The sequence below is a fragment of the Diadema setosum genome, chromosome 7, assembly GCF_964275005.1.
Source record: "Diadema setosum chromosome 7, eeDiaSeto1, whole genome shotgun sequence".
NCBI classification, from domain to species: domain Eukaryota; kingdom Metazoa; phylum Echinodermata; class Echinoidea; order Diadematoida; family Diadematidae; genus Diadema; species Diadema setosum.
In genome coordinates, this window is record NC_092691.1 from 13,084,341 (window position 1) to 13,109,828 (window position 25,488).

General features: G+C 37.8%; 1 protein-coding gene across 1 annotated transcript in view; it reads left to right on the plus strand.

Annotated features, from left to right (window-relative positions):
• LOC140231065 (pregnancy zone protein-like) overlaps positions 1 to 25,488 on the plus strand; it is a 148,399-nt gene that overhangs the window by 5,011 nt on the left and 117,900 nt on the right. The window contains exons 2-3 of the mRNA XM_072311217.1: positions 5,568 to 5,757; positions 7,083 to 7,257. Coding sequence (XP_072167318.1) covers positions 5,568 to 5,757; positions 7,083 to 7,257 — 365 coding nt within the window. The remainder of the gene's footprint in view (positions 1 to 5,567; positions 5,758 to 7,082; positions 7,258 to 25,488) is intronic.

Genomic DNA, 25,488 nt, shown 5'->3' on the forward strand with positions numbered 1-25,488 from the left:
CATTTTCATGGTATCTCAATGTAATTTACCACAAATATTGTGGAAGAAATCATTTTATAAATGCATTTCTAGATGACATTTTTGTTATACAGAATCTGTAAAGCTCAATGTTATTGTCTGTTTTAAGTCAAATAGTCACTTCTCCCTTTATTTTCTTTAAGGGACAAGCCTTCCCTGGAGATAGATGTGAAAGTAGAGATCAAGAGAAGAACTGGTATTGTTTCATGATTATATGATAATTTTTGTTTTGTGAAGAGTTGAACTTTTTGTGTTGAGTGCAAATGAAGTGAGTCATCATGCTACATGTAGTTGACAAGAGCTGTTTGTGGATAGTCCACAGAAAATCAACCTTTATAGAAGTGGATTTGTACTTAAATCCCACAACTGTCAAAATGATGAGACTCTGATGTTTTTGAGACAGCTGAACCCAACTCAAGCCAGCCGCTTTACCCCTATCCTTCCAAGTGTTTTTACAAACCACTCCTGGCTGACGCTCGTTCAAAGAAAAGTACCCTGGAAGAGGTCATTGCCCTTTGGTGCATTGATGACAAAGTGCATGATCTGCTTTGAGTAGGTGACACATACTAGTAGTGTACAGCTGTATTTCTCTCCCCCCCCCCCCCCCCAGCTCAAGCTGGTCCACAGTAATCCTGTGAACCTGTCAATGCCATCATGTTGGCAGCATCACACGCTCATCTGATTCCCTCACACTTTATTTCGTTTCTTGTGGAGAGAGAGAAAAAAAAAATCAACAAGCCACAAACATTGCTGTTTTTATTATGCACGAAAGAAAGGGTATTCTTAGGTACGGTATATGGTCACTACTTTTGCAACTAAGCATCATTGCAAATGCCTCTCCTTGTTTGTACTTTGTGCATTGTCAAGGGTTGACATTTCAGTCTAGACTTATCACCAGTAGGAATGACATGTTGCACTTGCAGTGAATGACATAATGTACCACTTCCTGTATGAGAATGTTTTTGTCTGCTGACCTCTCTATGTCCTCTAAATGACCCCTTTCTGACATCTTACTGACCATGTATACACTTTAATATCATGCACAGCAATAACTTTGACAATGACTTGTTCCCCCCCCCCCCCCAAAAAAAAAGGGGGGGGGGCTAGAAACAGAGTGGGGCCTTCTTGTTCATATGGAATTTCTATTAAGTCATTTACCTGAATATGACACATTTTAAAAGTTAATGCCCTTGTCACACATAATGATCATATCTGTTAAAATGCATTTCATGTCTTTTTGTCCTTTGGATGGACGTTTATCTTCTGGTGATTTCCATCAGAGCAGCCAGAAAACTTTGTGCATGCACGAAGTTTTTTTTTTTTCTGGGAAAAACAACAACAACAATAAAATGGATTCCTAAATTGTCTGATAATTGTATGTTTTTACGTTTTGTATGTTGTACAATGAACAGCATGGCTTTTAAAGATCAGTGCCAATTTGTTATCTTGTAAATGGTCAAAAAGCCTGAGAATGATGACAAACTAAACTTCTCAAAAATGCATCTACATTGTAGCTGTTGTATTTGTATTGAACCGTATTCATAAAGGGTACTGCTTTTTTCTTCAAATGAAAAAAAAAAATGAAAATAAATGAAAATTGATAGGTGTTGGTAAGAGATTGCAGATCCATTTGAAATTTCTCCCAACTCTCCCTGGGCTACCTCCTTTGGGGCTTCATTCAGTTTTTCAGTCAAAACAATGTGCACATGATGGAATTGTCACAGAGTTCTGTCTGAATTTTGGGAAGTGGTTAAAGGTTATGTTTTTGTAGACTGCCTATACCTACCAGTTGATGATAAAATTAGATCATGGTTAGGAAGTATGATTGAAAGGCAAGGAAGAGGGGATCATTACATGTACAGTGCACCTGTTGCTGCTCCCTTGGATGGCCACAGTTTGTCCTTCAGTCAGTAGGTACCCATCTGGTGTACATTATATTGTGAGGTTATTTTGTTGTTTAGTTTGAGGACTTTTCTGTGGGTTCTGTCCAGATTCTCACAGCATTTTTCCTGCAGTCACTGATACCATCCTCCTAAAGGACCTTTTTCTGACCAGAATTAGTGGACAACATTCAGACAGAGTTAAGAAGATGTGTGGTTTTTTTAACCCCATCTGTTAACGATGCTGTGAGTGTTGAACAGATGGCGCAGTGATTTTTGCCGAATTCTAACCCCAAACCACCCAGTGTAATAAGCAATACATTTCCTTGGCAATGTCCAGACAACCCTTGCTACTGAAATACTTTCAATTTCAGGTTCGGCTGCACAATAGTCCAGGCACAATGACACTCTGTTTACAAACATTGCTGCTTGCTTGAATGTTCACAATTTTGAATTATAAATTCTAACACATGAAATTTGAATACAGTAAGTACTTTTTAGAATTTTTTTTTTTTGTGATGAAAAATAGATCTCTTTCCTTTAAATACACGTTGCGTTGGTGAGTCGATTTACCAAGCATACACGTGTATTCTTGGCGTCTGCAACGTACATCTAGAAATGTTTTCTTCTGTGGTGACTCTGTGCTTGACCGATATGAAATAGTAGACCTATCATTATGTTTCTAAACTGCAAATTCTATATGGTGAAAACATGGAAGGCATTTACAAAGTCATCCACGGCAAATATAGGTTTAATACACCAGGGTATTCAATAGTGTGTTTGGTACATGTAACTATAATTGTGTTCAGATCTGACAGCAACACAACTTTGCTAGAAAATGGCAGAGCCAGACTGTAGAATTCTTCAATCAAGTTTTTTTTTTTGCTTGGGTTAGATCGCATGTGAATGGGTATGTTGCAATTAAAACCTAAACAGAAAGGTTTTTGAGTGTGTCAACATGTCTTCGCTGAGGTTGTAGGCCTACAAATTGTACCTCTTACATGTACTCCCTCCTGTGATTTCATTTCCCAAGGAAAGGAATGTTACCCTGTTTTTTTTTTTTTCCAAACGTTGTTCGGACATGGGGACTTGTCCAAACTAGGACTGCTAACACGGCAGTTTGTGCTTTTCATCTTTTGTTAAATGAATTGTCTCTTTATGAGTGTTCCACTAAATTTACTGAACCTGTAGATTGACTTCAAGTGTGTTGCCTTTTGTCATACTGGCTTTACATCTCAGCGCGGGAAGATGGGATTTGTAGGGATAAACTTTGCTTGGGATTTTGGTTGACCCTGGAACCTCTGAAAGTTGTAATAGATCCGGCTGTCTGTCAGTGCACCATAGCTTTCTTTAGGGGTTTTATGAGCGAAACAAACGATGACTCACTGCTCATGAATTTGTTCTACCTTGGGACCAATCACAAACAAAGGAGCTTGGGAAAACCTCAACGGAGAGAACAGTCTCCACTGTGCCACTCCAGTTGTGGTTGAACAAAAATAGCATTGTACTGGTGGTATTTCCCCTGTCCTACAAAACACCAAGGGAGTGTGGTGGACTAGAACAGCAACAAGAACAACAACAAATATCACAACATTTAATATTGTCCATCCTTCCACCCAAAATTTCATTCTGGAATTTTTCAGTGAACAACACAGTAGGGAAATGATCACAATGATGTGACCTTTTCTGTAACTTTCTTGTGTGTGTATTTGTTTTTGTTTTTGTGCATGCAATGATATTGCTTCTTTAAACATGTAGAGCCTAACACTTGAGATTCAACAACTTTTATACATACTGGAGATGGTAAATTTCATTAGTTGCATTTGTTCAATTTTTATTTTGTATTCAAGTCAGCTTAATCATGGAGAGCTGAAAAATTGCTCAATAGAATGATTTACAAACATATTCAAATTCATGGATATTTCTTCCGTCCTGAAGTAGTAACAAGCTGTTTTATTAACCTGTACCTCAAATACACTGTTCAGTGCTTTTGATCCAGTTTGCATTAATTGTAATGTACATACAGTTGTAGCTACATTGGACAACCCTGTGGCAAGCCTTCAGGTTGTCAAGACAAACCATTGTCAGAGAGTCATGCATAAGATTTGAATATGTTAGTAAATGGGTCCATTCGAATTGAAATTGGTGATCATGGCAGTCCCAACTTGGTGATGAAAAGCTGAGTTGATTGGTTTTGAGAGCTGCTCATCCCATTAGCAACTACAGATGGATCGTAGGCCTAATCGTACTATAAACCTGTTTGTTTGTTTTTTTGTCCCATCTTGTGACTAGATCTAGAAAACAGATTTTCTGTGCCCTTCTCCTACCTTGCTTTACAAGCATTTAGGGCATATATAACTGTACATGTATTAATTGTAATGTAAAATATTTCAAAGGCATTCTGTTCGGTATCATCTATATGCAGACGACATACAAGTTTTTGTATCTTTTCCACCACATCAAATCCAAGCATCTCATGCACTGCGCTGTCTAGAAAATTGCATCATTGATATTGATGCTTGGATGAGGTCTAACTCATTGTTTCTAAACCACAGCAAGTGTGAATTTATCCTTTTTGGTTCTAAATCTCACTTGAATAAGTTGGATATTAATTGTATTTCGATTGTAGGTAATGATATTCCTCTGTCAAAGTCATGTCGCAATCTGGGTGTTATGTTTGACTCTCACATGGCTATGTCCGATCAAATCACCAACATTTCTAAATCAGTCCGTTATCAATTGCGCAATATTGGTTTTATTCGCAAGTATTTGACTCGCTCTGCCACGGAAAAACTTGTTCATGCACTTATTTCTTCATGCCTTGATTTTGGTAATGGTTTGTTTTTCAATCTACCAAACTCGCAAATTGCCCAATTACAAAAGCTACAAAATGCCGCTGCACGTATTGTTTCTTTGTCAAGTAAACGCAGTCATATCACACCTATCCTGAAGAGTCTTCAATGGTTGCCTGTACAGGAACGTATTAGGTTTAAGATACTTCTTTTGGTTTATCATGTTATTGAGGGAACAGCTCCTGATTACAATGTTTGTTTGTTTCGTCAATACCAACCTTCACGAACTCTTCGATCCTCAACTTCAGGTCTCTTACATATTCCGTTTTCTAGGAAATCTTGGGGGAAACGTGCTTTCGCTCACGCTGGACCAACACTGTGGAATTCACTTCCTCGTGAGCTGAAAGACTCAAGCTCTATAACATCTTTCAGGAGTAATTTAAAATCCTATCTGTTTAGCAGTGCATTTTGAAGACGAGTGTCTTTTGAAGACAGACTTTCATGTCTTTTTTTTTTCTGCTTCTTCATCTCCTTCTATTACTGTGATGTACTTGTATTTTCAATCTGTTTGCTTTGATGTACCTATTGTAAAGCGCCTTGAGCATTTAATCAAAGTGGAGAACGGCGCTATAGAAATTGTATACATGTATTATTATTATTATTATTAATAATATAGTTCTTAATCCTTTTACCATAGCCATGCTGTCTGTAATAATTGGTATAGTCAAGAGTATAAAGTTTAACTACTTTAAGCGAATAGAAATATGGTCATTTTGTGCAGAATAGTAGAGTTAGTACTTGACTACCCAACTCTTGAACAAATTTTGAGAGAATACAATCTTTTGACACTGGGTTGACGTTTCCTTACTGATTTCAGCTTTGACACCGGATACCTGGTCATTGTGCCGAAGGTGTTTGTGGCAGAGACGACAGAGACGATATGCATCACCCTGCAGAACATGACCGGTCCCCTGGAGGTGGCCATTCGACTGATGGACAACACCACTGTCCTGTCCAAGGTGCCCCTCCAGTTCATGGAGTTCCGCATGGCCTGCTACGAAATGCAGGTATGAAGACTGTCATTGCTTCTCTCTTCCTGTCCACTTCAATGGCCTTTTGTTACAGTTGCAAGAAGACAACACATTCTGATGATGAAGAACTGTATACAAAGTCAAGAACAGGCCTAAAATATATGAAATCCAGAAAATGTCATTGGTTTATCACGTTAATGTTTGGTAGATCATTGTACAAATTGTAACTGCATGGAGCTGAATTTATGCACTCTTTTGGGATCAGCAGAGTACATGGAAGAAGATTATTTATAACGGGATGTGCATACAAGATGGAGAGTTAAAAGAAAAAAAAAGTATATTTAAAGTATGGTGAACGAGACATTAAAATCAAGAAAATCATATAAGAGAAGGTGTCAAAGCAGAGGGAAATGTCTCCTAAAAAAGATTTTTAATGTGACTTATTAAAAGATATTCGCCCCACTGAGAAATCGTGAGTTTAAACTGACTGATTTGCTTCACCGATATTCGCTCCGGAACAGCCGTCTTTTTCGAGCCCTAAAATATGACGTCACGAAATGAACAAAACCCTTTACGAGTGCAGCGGGATATTGAGGCCGCCGTTCATACAGCACGTATTTCGTGGTGAGCGGATGCAATATTTGACCTGTATTTAGTCGCCTCTGCTTTCTCGTCTGAGACATTAAAACGTCCAATTGTTACCTTATATTGTACGGAAAGACTTTGAGTTTGACATCGAGAGTGAATTTAGTGATGACAGTGACAGTGACACTGATAGTGACAGTGGCAAAGTCGGAATGGTAGAAGAAGCGAAGGAGAGGCGACGGATATGGAAGGCCGCCGCGGGCACAACTCGTTTGGGGCGTACATGGAAACGGGCACACTGCCTCTCCATACGTATGCCCCAAACGAACCACGTTCGCAACTGCCCTCCATAGACAGAGCCCACTGTGTGGATGGAGTGGTAGCACAGCGCACATTTCGTGACGTCATAATTTTGGTCACCAAAATTTCGCCGTCAGATCGGGTTCTGGTGGTCTAAAAAGAGTCTCAAAACACCATCTCTCCATCGTTCTGGAGACGTTTTTACCTTCTGAAAGTCAATTATTCATATTCCTAGAGACGTAAGCTTTCCAGAAATGTATAAATCACCTTGTTTATGATTATCATCCTTTTTTTCTCGTTCACTATACTTTAAAGAGATAAGAAATGAAAATAAGAATGAATAGGCTATTATGTAGCTCTAGAGAGTTTTTGGAGGGTCAGATTAAGACATGAATGACAAAATTTACAAAAATTTCTCTTTACTTGAGATATGTCATGAAGTGAGAAGTGATGTGCTTACTCTCACCAAAATGCAGGTGCCAGCCATTGAAGAGGAGAGCATTGAGGCCACCTTGGTCATCAAGATGCGGAGGACACTGGTGACCCAGGAAGGATTTGAGGTAGTCGAGAAGAGATTGGTTACCATAAGTGGTGTGAATACCGAGATGTTCATTGAAACGGACAAACCTGTCTACAAGCCTGGCCAAACAGGTGAGACTAGCCATTTGATTAAAGGAATGGTTAGAAATAAATGGTTCATCAAAAAGAGCAATTTATCGATTAGATTGAGGAGGGAAATGCTGGGTCTAGACCAGGGTAACTTTTACTTTCTTGTTTTCATCACACTCAGGGAATATTTTATGTTATTTTTTTTTTCAGAGTCAGAGCAGCTTACTGAGTGAAATACGGCAAAATCTTGTTCATGTCAAAATTTCTATGGTGATGCCCTAGAATTTTGCTGTTTAATGCCTGAATGCAAGATGTTTTTCATACACACTTTCATCAATTTGTTTCATGTGAATTGTTTCCGAATATGACAGTGAGGGACAAAAGGTCAAGCCATGTGCAAAGCAAGAGTATCAAACATGAGAAACCAATGAAGGTCAAAGGTCAAAATTCAGTGTGTCGAATTCCTGTCAGAAGGAAATTGACAGATTTTGTGTTGGGCAAAATGTGTGAAAGGTGGGTGTGGTATGTGCTTGCTGTTATATAGTGGATGAAATACTTTCAGGTAGACTGATGTATGGTAGATTGAGGTGTAGTAATTGAGGTTGGGAAGTGCAGTTAAAAGAACTTTATTGCACACACACACACACACACACACACACACACAAATCTCTTCTAATGAAGTGAACTTATTGGTCTCCAAGCTCAACATTCTTTTTGTCTTCATTCTTACAGCCCAAATATACATGTAACTCCAAGCAGCTAATTTCCACCCATACACGCATGCTGAAAATTGCCCAGTTTCCCAATATAGAAGCCTAAATGTCTGTTGTACATCATCAGCTTCCAGCTACATGGCACCTCTTACTGAGCAGAGCACACGCTTAATAGAGTGCATATAATGTGTAAATCTACCTAAAAATCGCTCATCTTAACTCCCAGGTTCATTGACCCTATCTGCCAAAGATGAAAAAAAAATCCTTCAAACATCCATACAATTTCCAGATCACTACCAGACATGAACAATCTGTTCCTTGTGATGTAATCAACTTTTCCTGCAAGTTTCATTCAAATCCATTCACAACTTTGTGAGTTATTTTGCAAACAGATAGACAGACGAACAAACACACAAATCGACCAAGGAATGTCTATGAAAACTCGTCCTCCTTCCTTGGCGGAGTTAACAGACTCACAGTAAAGCAAACGAAGCTTTCTTTGTCCAAAAGTTTTGCTTGGTACTTGATGAGGTAATCCCTTTTGCAGCTCCATAAACTTGAATTTAGCTGACACCAAACTTGTATTTGACAGTCATTTCACATTGAAGGGTAGATTCAACAGAGTATCTTTTTTTCCCCCTGCCAAACATGAATATATGAATACCTATTATATGGTTAAAGGGACTGTACAGTACTGGTTGAGGTAGAGATTCTTGTTTTGAACATTCCTAAGTGAGATAATGAAAAGCCTCTTATGAAATATGAAGGAGCATGTAATTTTAAGAAGGATTCAACGTTTATTTGATGAAAATTGGTTTTCAAATGGCTGAGATATCCAAAAAAGTGCTAATAATAAAAGGTGACATGCCACAACTTTATTAGGATCTCTTTGTTTCACCTTTTTTTTGGGGATATCTCATCCATTTCAAAACCGATTTTCATCAAATAAACTTTTAATACCCCCTAGAATTGCATGCTCTTTGACATCTCATACAGTGGTTTCTGAATACCTCGCGAAACGTTAAAAGCTATTGCAAAATCTACACCTCTCCCAGAACTGTACACACCCTTTAAATGTCATGAAATCAGACTTGCACATGTAGCTGAGCTTCTAGCTATTTAAATCTATCAGCTGTGGCTTGGTGAATAACCTCTGGTTTAATGCACGATCACTTGGTTTGTAATAACCTGTTAGGCAGGCTCATATTTCAAAGTTCACTAAAATGGCAGACAAATACCCAGATGGCAATTCCATTGTGCACAGTGGAAATCAAATAAATGATTAATTCATCTAATATATCAGCAGGGAAGGTAAAAAGATAGTCCAGCTCTTGTGCCTCATTTGATTGAGAAAATAATCAATTTCCTGTAAATTGCATTAGTGGTTAGAACTTTACTAGACAGGTATTTGTTTGTACAGGAGTGATGATATACCGCTGTTGTGTGAGGAGATGCCTACAGCACATCCTGTGATGTCTGCCAGTAACCATATCATCACTGTTCAATTAGAGGAAACCACACAATGGATTCCATTGTTGGCGACTGCAAAGTTGGAATGCAGCCAGTGTTGCCCAGTCCTGCTTGGAAATCTCTTTTAGTCACTACTCATACAGAGCTGTAAATCAGTTGGATAAAATACAACACTCCACCATAACACTGGTGAATGAAAACCCCTTCAGATTAGGCAAACAAAAGTTGAATACAAATCACTTTCAAACATGACACTTTGATGGACAGTGGAATCTCATTAAAACATAGTCCTCGTGACCAGCAATTTTCTTACGTTATATCAAAATTTAGTTATAACCGAACAAATAAACAACAAAAATACATAGAGCCGATGATGTTGCAGCCTGAATTTTTATTTTGTTGTAACCGGAATTTCATTACAACTGTATTCGTTATAATGGGAGTGCACTGTAATCAGAGTATTGTCGAATCATTGGAAGCAAAATCTCGTTAGAGTGTGTGCAAACTCTCAATTTTGAGATCTGTAACTACCTTGGGAGGTGTTATAAACCATTGAAGATGAACAGATTTTGCTACACCATACATACACCCTTTCCCATTTCCCAGATACACCTGCTCAGAGTGTACTCGGGACTAGTTTTCAACAGGTTGTGAACACAATATTGTGCGATGTGCCCTATGGACCAGGCACTCTATTCTCATAGGGTAGGGGGACTTTAAGCAGTATATCCCATGATTACTTGCTTTGCAAGCATCACTTCTTTAGTGGTCACATTCAACAAATAAATTCTGAAATACACTGTACATATTTTACCACATTTATTGTGTCTGTAAACTTTCAAGTTCACTTGACTGAAACTGGTTGAAAGCTTTGATACACCTGTAGACTGGTAATACATCACGCTGGAATTATTTCTTACTCGATGTGGTAAATGTTGATGGCTTCCAGCTGACTTGTGCCTGAATGTCCACATTAACCCTCCCAGAGCTATCGTCTTAAAACTCCATTGACTTTCTATTCGATTGAGTTGCCTATAGTAAGAATGGACTAAGGAGGTATGTCTTCAAGATTTATATAATTTTACATAAAAAGACATACATCGTGAATGTATGCGAACAATTTACAATCAACAATGCTATAGAAACAAAAGTACAGTTGAACCTCTCGTATCCGGACAAGTCGGGACCGGGGCTCATCCGGATAAGGGATTTGGCCGGATATGGGAGACTCAATGCTTTATACATGTACATAACGTATAATAGAGCTCTATGGTACATACACATACACATGTACTGATGTAGCCCATTGTAGTACCACATGTAGTAATGTGTATACTGCGACCTTTTCATTGTTACACTCAGTAACAGACCCCAAAATAGAGGTTCGTGTTTGCAAGCGGAAATCATTTTCTTTTATAAATTCTTGGGATGATTTACCTAAGTAATTATTAAGAAATGTATCAAGTATATGTAATTCATGTGTGTTTCCTCCCGTAATTATTAAAAAAAGATAAAAAATCACGGCGAGATTGCGTCCGGATAATAGAGAGATCCGGATAAAGGGAGGCCGGATAATAGAGGTTCAACTGTAGTGGAGTGACCCCAAAATTAAAACGTACATCTTGTGTTTATACACACACCCCTACCCACACACACACACACACACATACACGTACACGCACAATCGATACAATTCTGAAAAAAAAAAAGACACAAATGAGGTGCAGGCGAAAGGAAACAACATGCTTCCTTTTTTGATGTTAGAATCATTTTCCAACTGCCAAAATTTTACGGAAATCAAACTCGAAAGTATAGTTTTTCTTCCTATAAAGTCTGTAGTGAAACAATTTTCTAGTTGCTACTAATGCACATGTACAATGTTAATACTACCAGGTAGGTGATCCCTGGTATTACATAACTGGTGTGATCAGAAATTTGCCAGCATGCAAGAAATGCAAAGTGCTAGCACATAAGATGCAATAAAGTACAGCTGTAATCCATTATACAAAAAGAGAGAGAGAGAGAGAAAGAGAGAAAGAGATAACTGTTCAGATCAAAAGTGCACACCAAAGGAGTTGTAATAGAGTTGAAATAGAAATATTACATCATCAAAGGGTGCATTTATCAACTCATTTCTAGTGCAGAATTAAAGTTTGCAAATAACTTTCAGGGAGTGTTGGGCACTTGGTAAATGTGAAGCTGTTTTATGGGGTTAGAAACACATTTCTATGTGTTTCTCTAGAGCTGATAAATGTAAAGTCATTTTGAAACACGTGTATAGCTGGGGCCTGCACATGCCAACCACGTCCAGCTACACATCCAGCTCCTTGTGTCCAAATCGTGCAATGTAGTGTAGCTGCAAAGCCTCCAAAGTTGAAGTTGGGTTGGTAGTGAGGTGTCATAACTTAAAGTTGACTGGAAGTTAGCTATTTTAGCTGAAATTATATTGAAGCCTCGAACTAGTAATTCATGTTGAAAATGACTCTGGAAGGCCTACATGTGTAGCTAACTTTGAGTTATAGGACTCTGTTTTCTTGCCCAATTTTGCTTGTGGGAAAGTGATAAATTGTTATATCCTGCTTGGTATGGGAATTCAAGAAGCTTTTGGCCTTTTTAACCCGTTGAGAATGAGCTGATTTTGCTAGAGGGCCATAGACACTTCTTTGAGTATACTCAGGACTAGTCTTCAGTGGGTTTACCCAGGGTAGCCTCTTCAGTTTTAGCTCTGCTCTTCCAGAGGGCCCTGCTTGTATTACATCAATACTCCAGCATGGTCAGGTATCCAATTTCATGGGTCAGGATGAAAGGAACATCATGGGTAAAAGCATTATATCAAGGACATGAGTGCTTGATAGGAATCAAAACATGGGACTGTGTTTCAAAGTCAAAAGAGTACCACAGTGTCCCCACTGCATAGCTTACATGTATCTCCCACAGATAAATTTCCATCCAATATTTTCTCCAATATTCTGTGCTGTCTAGTGTGTTTTATGCCATTAGCTTGAAGAAAAGAGAATGAATTGATTATGTTAACATGTGACTGTGAAATAAATTGTATATCATTCTTATTCTAAGATTGGTAGTTAAACATACCTGTGAACTTGTTTCGCTTTCAAACTAGTATGCAAACTACGGTAGCTTGTCATCGCCCGTTAGGGCATCTACCCTGTAGACAAAGGATATTCAGTAGTCTAATGCCTTCACTGGATGAGTCACAGTAGCTGTCTGGGACTGAGATAAACATCAAGGGCCATTCACACTTCTAGAGATAGGCCAGGTTTTAAGCCCAGTAATCCTGCTATAGCCCCATTCAGGTAGTCCTATTACATGGAATAATGTGGATTAGAACACAACGATTATGTCCACATACCCTTGGGAAGTTTGCACTACTTACACAATCACCTTTATATGATGTCATGTTTCCTGTCGTGCTCTCCAAGGATTGATTGGAATCAGTATTCCAATCTCATTCCTTCATGTGAATCAACAGAGCTTTTGAAGGACATGTTCATGTAGCAGTATCAGCAAAACAAATCCGTGAAAGTTTCATTAAATTGGAAAATCCTTTCAAAAGTCATGGATTTTTTTTTTAAATAAAATTTCAGTGCCTCCATTGCTGGATGAGAAAGGTATACACTGGAATGCAATGTCACATGTCTAGAACAATATAACTGTAGACGAAATACACAAAAAAGTTAACATATTTTCATTTTTATAGCATAATGAAAGAGAATGTGACTTTCCTCTTTCAGAGAGCAGGGGGAATGATATCAACCTTAACATACAGGGGCGGATCTAGGAATCCCATAAAGACAAAATTAAATTGGGCGCAAGTGCCCCCTCCTCATATTTCTTTTTATTTCTTTTGTTTTGGCAACCAAAAAAAAAAAAAAAAAATAGGGGGGCGCATGCCCAAGTGCACTCCCCCTGGATCAGCCACTAACATATCTCAGTAACAATTCAATTGAATGTGTGCTTTTTATGAAATATTAGACTTTTTGGGATTCTCCAATATATTATATTGTCCAAAATGATGACATGAACTGTTGTAGTCTTTTTATCTAGCAATAACTTTTGAATCAATTGTCTGATTTTCCTCAAACTTTCACAGATGTGTTCTACTTATATTGCTGCTTTCACTCAATCCACATTGACATTTGGGATTTGTTTTCCTAAAAACATCTGAAAGTATTGGGACATGTACAGAAACAAAATGGTGGATGTATTAAAGTTTACTTTTTCATGGACAGCTCAAAGACATTACAGCATCAGTGGTGCTAGCTTCTTATTTAACATTTTATCATGTACTGTGTACAAACCCTTGAACAATTACTATGCACACCCCAAACTACACACACAACACACTTTATACTCATGCATTATATGTCTACAAGTAGCTCTCGATAAACACGTAAGGTAAACCAGCACCACTGATACTGTAATGTTTCTTTGAGCCGTTCATGGAAAAATAAACTTACATTTGCTATTTTATTTCAGTCCATGTCCCAAGGAAAGGTTTAGATAAACCTATTAACTTTTAGTGCCCAACTTTTATTTGTTATTTGCCGGAAATGTCAGATGTTCATTAATTTGCTCCAGGTAAACTTTTTTTTTTTTTTTTTTTTTTTAAACATACTTATTGAAGATTGTGAGGTCATGACATTATCAGCACACTAATTTGCATATTCTTATGTACTGATATGCAAATATTAGTGTATCTTTAAAAATTTCATAAGTACCTTCCAATTTCCCTTTGAATGGGTAAGAGATACTTTGCTCAACACCCTCAAACTCCCCAGAGATTGCTGCTGTATTAAGTCAAGCATATTACTGACTGAATAGTACAAGCTTTCATAGAAAATAAGCTTCTGGTTCATTGCTGTTATTTTTTTATAAATATCACCCTAGATGGTACTATAAGTCGTTACTGTTCAGTGTTCTTACTGTCAGTGAATAGTAAAACCTTTGATGAGGTTTCTGTAAAATAGAATTTTATATGCTTCAAATTTGCAAAAGCACCTAAACAATTAAAGGTCCAGTTTACCTTTGGGAGCAGTGATTTCAAAAACTGTTCAAGATATCACATTTGATGCATTTGTGTAGGTCTGTTGTATCACAAAACATCCTACCATATAAAATTTTTGCAATAAAGCTCAAAATATGAGGAGATGTCAGCATTTTTCTCAACAAACCATAACTGTATACGGTTTCGCTTGAAAGCATTCTTATCATAACTATTGTTTACATTTTGTGTATTTAACAATACTTGACATTGATTATACCGATTCAAATTTTTACAGTGGTTGTTTCTATCCCTAACTCACATTTTAGAACTATTTTAAAGCACTAATGTTGGGTTTTTGTTTCATCTGCAAATGGTAAATTATGCCTTTAAGACAAACTCACTCTTTCTTGTTTGTAGCAGATTATGAATTTAATACCTACACTCATACTGTTCTGGTAAATGTGCCCCATGTTTAGTTGTTTGATGAAACTTTGGTGTTTATTTTCTTTTAAAGCTTGCTAAAGTCAGAAAGGTATAGCAGAGGTAGGCCTGTAGACCAGTCTTCAACATAAACAGTGTGATTTTATGACTCATTCCCCAAATTCCAGCCTCAAGGTATTGTAAACTGTTCACTATCTCCCCCTTGAATGTATACCAGATGCCAGCACAGACAATAGACCCGTTCACACACAAGGGAAAAAGTGCGATTTAAAAATCGATTTTCTTATCGCGATCAAAATTTCGAAATTTTTTCCAGTGTGGACAGAAAAATCTCACTAATTACCGCGATCCTTATTGCGATCCAACTCGCACTATTAGTGCGATTTTTCAGAATAATCGCGATTATTTTACCAAGCGTCGTGTGTGTGAGCGCGATCGAGATTCGAAAATCGGTATTTTTAGTCCCATCGTTCGCAGTGCGTGCGAAACTCTATTGGGACTGCGGGGTCAGTCTTCGGTCATGCAAGATTTGCGCATGCGCAGTTTGGCCACTGATCGTTCTTTCCTTGCTGCGAAGTGCGATTTTTCTCTGTGTATGAACGGTCGAAAAAAAAATCAAAATTTGGATGGCGATTGAAATTTCGATTTTCGTTGTTTGTGAACGGGCCTAGTGGCAAGTCCTGCTGCTATCACCTCCTTGCTTCACACTAGGAATGTCTTGTACTGCTCAATCTACCAAAATGTAGTTCTACTGATAGCACACACAGAGAAGCATCGAGGCCCTTATTTCAAGTTACATGTATGTTGTAGGTTTTTGTTTTTATCAGACTCCAATATCTTTCTAGCTGCATTGATTTTATTAGGTGATCCGAGTATCCTCTCGGATCACCTTCTGTATCTGTACTGATTCTTTGTTCTTCTTAGGTGATCCGAGTATCCTCTCGGATCACCTTCTGTATCTGTACTGATTCTTTGTTCTTCTTTTTAATCTTCTTTATTTCTGGACAAAATTTGTGCAGAGGTTAGCTCAGAACGTGCACTGCCTCTCAATGTCAAACTTATACCATATATGTATCATGTCGCAAAGACGACAGCGCAAGTAAAATAATAGTGATCAGTCGACCGTGACGTCACTATGACGTCATTATATGAAAACACATTTTCATTCATATCTCATTATTGGAATGGAATTTTTCAATGAAATTTACGTCACATACATTTCAAGTCAAGCGCATTCTACTCATATTATCAAAATTCACATTTATTATTAAAAAGTGCGCGTACGCGCGCGTTGAAATATTTGTATGCTCAAATCGAGCTCAAATTTTTTTTGCACACGTTTCAGACCATTTGGAGCATTTTTTGAAAAATTGAAAAAATCGGACGGACGCGTACGCGCGCGCACATATACGCACGCACAGCTCATATGCAATAGAAATTTCCCATTTTTTCACACGGATCGGATGTCTGAAATGTCAAGGAATGTTTCTACCAAGTTTCAAGTCAATCCGACTCAATATGACGTCATACGGGCCCGTCAAAGTTGAAATTCCGCGCGCGCGTCAATGGCGATATACAGTGCAACAATGCCAAAAAAACGCCAATTTTAAATCCGATTTTACTCGTCAGGATGGACGGTGACCCCCCCTTTTCTTTATATATTTTGAAAGCTGATGAGTTGCACATATCATTTCATGGGTTGGCGATACTGAAAAAATGACTAAAAGATATCAAATTTCTTGATAAAGTAAAAAAAGTAAATTTTCAAAATGACGTCATCAAATTTCAAGTTCACTCGAGCGTATCTCACTTATCCTTTGCCAATTTTCACACAAATTTCAGTATGTTGTAGCTTATTAAATGCTTTTTCATTAATATAATAACAGCATTTTGATTGGATGACGGCATCACATCGTAAAAATGGATTCAAAGTAATCTTGTCAAATTTGACCAGTTTACGTGTTATCTCTATGGGAGTGCAGTTTTTCTGGAAATGAAAATTGACATGACTATCTTTATCGAGCACTATCTCACTTATGCTTCGGTGAATTTCTCCCAAATTTTAGTATGTTGTAGCTGAGACTTTGGGCTATCGTAATTGTGCCCTTTGTTTTTTCATACGACGTCGGCATCACGTCAAAAAATTTGGTTGAAATTAAAGCTTATCTTCGATGTATTGAGATATTTCTTCCTTTCTGCAACTTTCTTTGCAATAACTCAAGAAAGACAGCCCCTATCACCCCCATATTTTGCACATGTTTAGTTCATGTTACGTACATTATTTGATAAAATAACAACTACTTGATCGGACACCATCTTGGGTATGTAAATTAGGGTCAAAGGTCATAAATATTTCATCTTGTATCTTAATAAATACATGTCCTTTCTTTCCCATATTTTGCACACGTAAAGACCATGTTACAATGATCATTTCACAAAATAACCACTTTTTGCTCAGATGCCATCTTGTCTGTGCAAAGTGGGGTCAAAGGTCATATGTACTTTTTTCTGTATCTTCGTTATGACGTGTTATCTCTATGGGAGGGAATTTTTCTAGATGTGAAAGTTGACATGATTGTCTTTATCGAGCACTAGCTCACTCACCCTTCGGTGAATTTCTCCCAGATTTTAATATGTTGTAGCTGAGACTTTGCGCTATCGTTACGTGCCTTTTTTTTTTCATACGACGTCTGGATCATGCTAAAAAACTTGGTTGAAATTAAAGCTTATCTTCGATGTATTGAGATATTTCTTTCTTTCTGCAACTTTCTTTGCAATAACTCAAGAAAAACAGCCTCTATTACCCCCATATTTTGCACATGTTTAGTTCATGTCACGTACATTATTTCATAAAATAACAACTACTTGATCGGACACCATCTTGGGTATGTAAATTAGGGTCAAAGGTCATAAATGTTTCATCCTGTATCTTGGTGAATACTTGTCCTATCTTTCCCATATTTTGCACACGCAAGGACCATTTTACAAGAATCATTTCACAAAATAACTACTTTTTGCTCAGATGCCATCTTTGGTGTGCAAAATGGGGTCAAAGGTCAAATACACTTCATTCTGTATCTTCGTTAGTGCATACGGAATTCGGTACCAAAGATGGCAGGTCTGACTCCCTTTTCTAAATGAGACTCCAAACATCACATGGCCAATGTCCTCTCAACACAGATGAAACCTGTATAGTCATGCCTATTGGGATCAGGACTCAAATCATTGATTTCCCAAGAGATCGGATCACCTAATTTGTCAGTGTTGACAAATTCCGAGTCTAGTTCTTTTTCTTCTTCTTTCTCCGCAAAAGTTGTGTATGGATTAGCTCAAAAAGTCCTCTTCCTATCAATGTCAAAATCATACCATATATGTATCATGTCCAAAAGACGGCAATCGAATTAAAATCAAAGTGATCAGTCGACCGTGACGTCACTATGACGTCATTATATGAAAACACATTCTCAATCATATGTCATTAATGGAATGGAATTTTTCGATGAAATTTACGTCACATATATTTCAAATTATGCGCATTCTACTCATATTTTCAGAATTCATATTTTCCCTTAAAACGTGCGCGTACGCGCGCGTTGAAATATTTGTATGCTCAAATCGAGCTCAAATTTTTTTTGCACACGTTTCAGACCATTTGGAGCATTTTTTGAAAAATTGAAAAAATCGGACGGACGCGTACGCGCGCGCACATATACGCACGCACAGCTCATATGCAATGAAAATTTCCCGTTTTTTCACTTTGATCGGATGTCTGAAATGTCAAGGAATATTTCTACCAAGTTTCAAGTCAATCCCACTCAAAATGACGTCATACGGGTCCGTCAAAGTTCAAATTCCGCGCGCGCGTCAATGGCGATATACAGTGCAACAATGCCAAAAAACTGCCAATTTTAAATCCGATTTTACTTGTCAGGATGGACGGTGACCCCCCATTTTCTTTACATATTCTGAAAGCTGATGAGTTGTACATGTCATTTTATGGGTTGGCAATGCTGGAAAAATGATTAAAATATATCAAATTTCTTAATAAAGTTAAAAAAGTAAATTTTCAAAATGACGTCATCAAATTTCAAGTTCATTCAAGCATATCTCACTTATTCTTTAGTTGATTTTCGTCCAAATTTCAATATGTTGTAGCTTATTAAATGGTCTTTCAGATATATAATAACAACAATTTGATTGGATGACGGCATCACCTCGTAAAAAGGGATTAAAAGTAACATTGTTAAATTTGACCAGTTTACGTGTTATCTCTATGGGAGTGCAGTTTTTCTGGAAATGAAAACTGACATGACTATCTTTATCGAGCACTAGCTCACTTATGCTTCGGTGAATTTCTCCCATATTTTAGTATGTTGTAGCTGAGACTTTGGGCTATCGTGAGTGTGCCCTTCGTTTTTTCATACGGAGTCGGCATCATGCCCAAAAACTTGGTTGAAATTAAAGCTTATCTTCCATGTATTTTCATATTCCTTTCTTTTTGCAACTTTCTTTGCAATAACTCAAGAAAAACAAGCTCTATCAGCCCAATATTTTGCACATGTTTAGTTTATGTCACGTACATTATTTCATAATATAACAACTACTTGATCAGACACCATCTTGGGTATGTAAATTAGGGTCAAAGGTCATAAATGTTTTATCCTGTATCTTGGTGAATACATGTCCTATCTTTCCCATATTTTGCACACGTAAAGACCATGTTACAAGGATCATTTCTCAAAATAACCATTTTTGGCTTAGACGCCATCTTGTCTGTGGAAATTGGGGTCAAAGGTCATATGTACTTCTTCCTGTATCTTCGTTATGACGTGTTATCTCTATGGGAGGGAATTTTTCTAGATGTGAAAATTGACATGATTGTCTTTATCAACGACTAGCTCACTTACCCTTCAGTGAATTTCTTCCAGATTTTAGTATGTTGTAGCCAATTTAATACTCTTTAAGTTTTGTTCATCAAAGTTTTAATCGGATGATGTCTTCACCTCGTGAAAATGGATATAATGTAACCTTGTCAAATTTAACCAGTTTACGTGTTATATCTATGGGAGGGAATTTTTCTGGAAATGAAAATTGACATGACGGTCTTTATCGAGCACTAGCTCACTTACTCTTCGGTGAATTTCTCCCAGATTTTAATATGTTGTAGCTGAGACTTTGGGCTATCGTTAATGTTCTCTCAATTTTTTCATACGACGCCGAGATCACGTCATAAAACTTGGTTGAAATTAAACTTATCTTCGATGTATTGAGATATTTCTTTCTTTCTGCAACTTTCTTTGCAATAACTCAAGAAAAACAGCCCCTATCATCCCCATATTTTGCACATGTTTAGTTCATGTCACGTACATTATTTCATAAAATAAAAAGTAATTGATCAGACACCATCTTGGGTATGTAAATTAGGGTCAAAGGTCATAAATGTTTCAACCTGTATCTTGGTGAATACATGTCCTATCTTTCCCATATTTTGCACACGTAAAGACCATGTTACAAGAATCATTTCACAAAATAACCACTTTTTTGCTCAGATGCCATCTTGGCTGTGCAAAGTTGTGTCAATGGTCAAATATACTTCATTCTGTATCTTCGTTATAGTGTATACCGAGTTTGGTACCAAAGATGGCAGACCTGACTCTCTTTTCTAAATGAGAATCTAAATATCACACGGCCAATGTCTCTAAACACAGATGAAACCTGTATGGTCATGCCTATTGCGATCAGGACTCGAATCATTGATTTTAAAAAAAATCGGATCACCTAATTTGTCAGTCTTGACAAATTCCGAGTCTAGTTATTGGCAGGATTAGTACTCTGTGTATACGAGATTAACTTACCAATCACATCATATATTCATATGAGAAGAGATAGAGAGATAGAGAGAAAATGAAACAGAGGGAAAGAAAAAGGGAGAAGCAATCCAATTGGAATGTATTTCAACATTAGAAAACTGGCATGCTTGAGTGTTTCACACAGTGATAACCACAAAGTTAGAAGTATCAATAGTTTTTGTCACCAAAGCACATGATCAAGCCAGGTTTCTGGTTGTAAACTTAGCAAAGAGGAAAAAAAAGAAAGTGTGGTATGCTTTTTTTTTGGGGGGGGGGGGGGGAGGGGGGGGGGTAATGTTTTACAAAGTTGCCTAGCAACTTTCAGTGAAATGTTATGATTGTTTTCATGACACAATTTGAATTATCAGTATGAATGGCCATCCAGAGAGGGAAAAATGAGAGAGAAAGAAATGTAGAAAGGAAGAGAGGAAGAGATAGAAGGGAGAGATAGGAAGGATTTCCATGTTAGGTTATGTCAATGGAAAGATGATGAGTGATGTGGTCTGTAGGAGGAGTGGTTCGTCTGCCACAGTGAATATACCCTGGGGATGGAAATGGGACAGACAGACAGAAATGGGAGATATCAAAGAAATAGAGTGAAGTCTCAGATAGAGGAAATAAAAGGAGAAAGAGAAAAGAGGAAAAAGTAATTTTAGTAATGTGAGACATGGAACTGATGCATTGAAATGTCAAGATACATCATTATGATGACATACACTGTACAACATGTACTATGGTGTGTTTTAAGGGACATGTTCAGTGTTCATTATTTTTATTCTATTTGAGAAACTGATTTTCAGACAAGGTTTTTGTAAGTGTGAGAGTGCTCTCTATTTGTCTCTACACATTTTGATATGGTGGCAAATTGAGGTGAAAACACATCTTTAAGCAATGTTTTGAAAATGACTTCACCATTCACCTCTGAATTTACTCTATATCATTTATTGGAAAATCAGTGTGATGCATAGGCTAATGATTTTTAGTTTAAAGAATATTATTAAAAGTGTCAGATCTGTTTATAAAGAAAGAGTTGATTTAATGATTATCAAGTTATCATTTTTCATTTTTCAGTCTTCAATTAATCAAAACATGTAGGATTCATTAAAGTGTGGAGATTTCAGTTTCCTTTTCTCACTTTGTAGTTCTTATTGTTTAATTAACAATCTTTGAAAAAAAAAATATTTTACAATGTTTTTGGAAGCTGAATGATATCTTCTTTCACATGACATTGGATAACCCAATAAATTGGTAACCATGACCATATTATTTCAAATCTGCTAGGCAGATGTATAGTTGTGATGATATGAACTTTTTAAGTATGAAGCAGTAAACTGCACCAATATATACCTCAATGATGTCAGATCTGTTTTTAAAAAATATAACATCTTTGATACCTAAAGGTCAACAAATTCACCCACATGACAATCTTTAAAGTGTTTACCCTTGTGTGACTAAGAAGAGATAGAAAGTGGACTATTATTATATTCTATCAGTCATCATTAGTTTAAAATTATTACTGAGCAAAATCCAATTGTAGATCTCTGTCAATCAGTTATCATCTCATCTTGTCAGTGGGGTATTTCTCCCACATACACTTGATACTGTACTTTGTCTCTCTGTTACCAATACCAGAAATATGATATATCACTTCAGGTCCAGGACTAATGGATGTAGTCTGACAGATAAGCCCCAAGTGAGCCTAACTTCTCCTACATGGGACTTGGAGCTGAATAGGGTGCCGATTGAGAAAAGTATTCTTGGCCAAGATTGGTCAGGATCAATCAAATTACAGCCCGTGATTCATGTGTGTGATTGTACTGAAACTAATCCCTCTTCATTGTTCTCCAGGAGCGAGCAATTGTGAGAGGGATTTTCCATGCCCCCTATTGATTAGCATGGTCAAGTCTACACTATAAGGCCATTTGTCAACCTCTTCTCAGTGTGAGAGTAGTTGTAGGACTTTCTGTGGCTTTTTGAGCAGGTAGGGGATGGGGGATAATACTTTGAGTGTACCAGTTGTGATGCCAGTTTATTGAAAGTCTGAAAGCCTTTAGCATCGTTATGGCAAAAGTGTTATTCTGTTAGGTACTTTTTTTGCACATGAGAAATCAGAAAATGAAGGCTGCTACTGTTTTAGATTGAACTAAAGTGTACCATATGTCCTCCAAAAAAACAAACAAACATACAATAGGACCCTGTGCAACGATAATGCACTTGTCAATGTAATGACGCATTCCACTACCCCCGGACATGGGTGTGTCATGGTCATTTTTTGACTGACCACACGGGGTTTTTGACGGACACCACAGTCACTTTTTTGACGGGCAAAACGCTGCAAGTGACGAACACCACAGTCACTTTTTTGACGGACAACACATTTAAAGTGACGCACACCTCGGTCACTTTTTTGACGGACATCCTCGATACATTTGACGCACCCCCGAAAATACTGAAACGATTTTTGCATACATTTTATTCAAGCAATTTCATTTTCTTTTGGTTCGTAAACATAATTTGTAAAAGTTTCGGCAAGTTTCCCTTACCCTGGCCCTGTAAGCACCGTACCGTCATTCACCGTACATCACGCTGCTGCATGCTACGATATTCCATACAGTAGTATGTATTCTGTGCACTCAATCCATACATACGGTACATGACAATCACATGTGTGCAGATGCGCTGTGTGTGCACGGCCATTGCTAGTCCGGTGGATGCATACTGCAGCACAGGTACACACCACGCCACGGCATTCCCGCGAGTATACACAGCCCAGTCGCTGTACGTAGAGATTCGCACAGCGTACTAACAGCGTCGCGCGTCTGGTCGGGCTAATCCCGCGAGCAGAAAATGGCATGTGGCAGGCAGTTTCTTCTGCTGCCGCTTCTTATTTTTTACTGTCAAAAATTCACCTTTGTCACCACAGAACATTATTTAGATGCACATTGTATTGGAATATAAACAAACTTTCTTCGATAGCAATGTGTGTTGGTGTTGCATCGCAATATGCAATTGCCAATAGGCACTAAGTGTTTGACAGTAAGGTTGAAATTGTTACATCGCTAAACAGTCCCTGGTTTGAGATTGAGTATGCATGATTTCATGGGTTTGTTGGAGGGAAAATGTGAGGAGAAAGGGTGGCTTTTAAATTATTTGCTTGCTAGATTCTGGCAAACATTTTTCCCTCTTATTCCAAAACGCTTCCCGACTTTGATTTTCACTTGCCGCGGGAAAGCGCTCACTGTAATTTCACTCGCGGTACGTGTATACGGTACTGGTAGCGTGCAAAAATGCGTGCAGTTTTCCATAGCCAAGTGAGGTACCATGACGCACCCCTCGGTTCAGAATAATGCGTGTTATTTTCCATAGCCAAGTGACGTACCATGACGCACCCCTCGGTCGAAAATTTGACGGACAAAGCTGGTAAAATGACGAACACCTGGGTCACAAATTTGACGGACCAAACGAGGAAATGACGCACCCATGTCCGGGGGTAGTGGGGGAGTCATTACATTGACAAGTGCATAACTGTAAAAATAGCCAATCAATGCAAATGCAATTTCAGAGTATGAAACTGTAACTTATTACCCACATCTTACAGTAAACCGCATCCGATTTGCTTCAGTGGTCAAAGAGAAATGAGGATCTTTGTAGAGCATGCCAGGAATCATTTCCCTCCAAGTTCTGTCCATTTTATTCACATATAAATATAAATGCAATTCCAAGAGCATCCAAGTGCTAAACTTGGAAGAAACAGACCCATGAAAACGTCAAGCTTTACAATGATCTACATTTCTCTGTGACCACTTTACCAAATTAAATAGGGTTTTCTGCAAAAATATAGGTATTAAAGATGTTATATTTTTTAGACTCTGAAATAGCATTCAGTCAATTAAATGATATTGAAAGTTATCAATGCAGAAATATGTTTTGTTTTTTGTTGTTTGTTTGTTGTTGTTGTTGTTGTTGTTGTTGTTGTTGTTGTTGTTGTTGTTTTTTTTGGGGGGGGCGTATTGTACATTGCTGTAACATCTACAATGTAAAGAACATACTTCACACCAAGCTGAACAATGATGGTACTTTTTTGGTACCTGTGTAAGATGTCTCATTATCAGGAATGAAGACTGCTGTAGACTGATATTGAAATAGTCAGAAATAAGAAGTATTTTCTCATAGTTAGTATATAAATGTCAGCTACCCATTTGTGCATATAATATGTACTTTAATTGACCCAAATGTTTTTGTCATCAGGTGCAATACGTTAACTGCCTTTTTACAAGGTATGGTGGCTGATGACAATGAGGCTGTTGTATGTAAATTATAACTGAAACAGATTTTGCCGAGTGGGCACTGACACTTGAGCTAAGTGGTATGATACTTGCCCCCTATTCAGACTCATGCCATTTTATACCAAAATGCGATAACGAAATAACGTACTGTATAAAGAATCATCGTATAGCCGACAGACCGTTCAGACACTAATTTCGACCGTTCTGGGAAACGTCGTATAGATGTGCAGTTTCTCACTGCGCATGCTGTCATAGTCATGAGTGACAGCTGTGGGGTCACCTTTCATGCGCGCTCCCATTAAGCCCCGCCCAGTTATACCATTCTATGGTCGCCATACATTCAGACACACATGGAATGCTGATTGGTTATCGAGTTCTAGTTCGAAACGATGCTCTGACCGTCGTTTCGCTATACATCGTTTTAATAGTTATGCGTGTGATCGTTTCGTTTAAATAGTCAGCATTCAGACGTATAAATTCATCGTATAGCTATACTGTTCTAGTTTAAT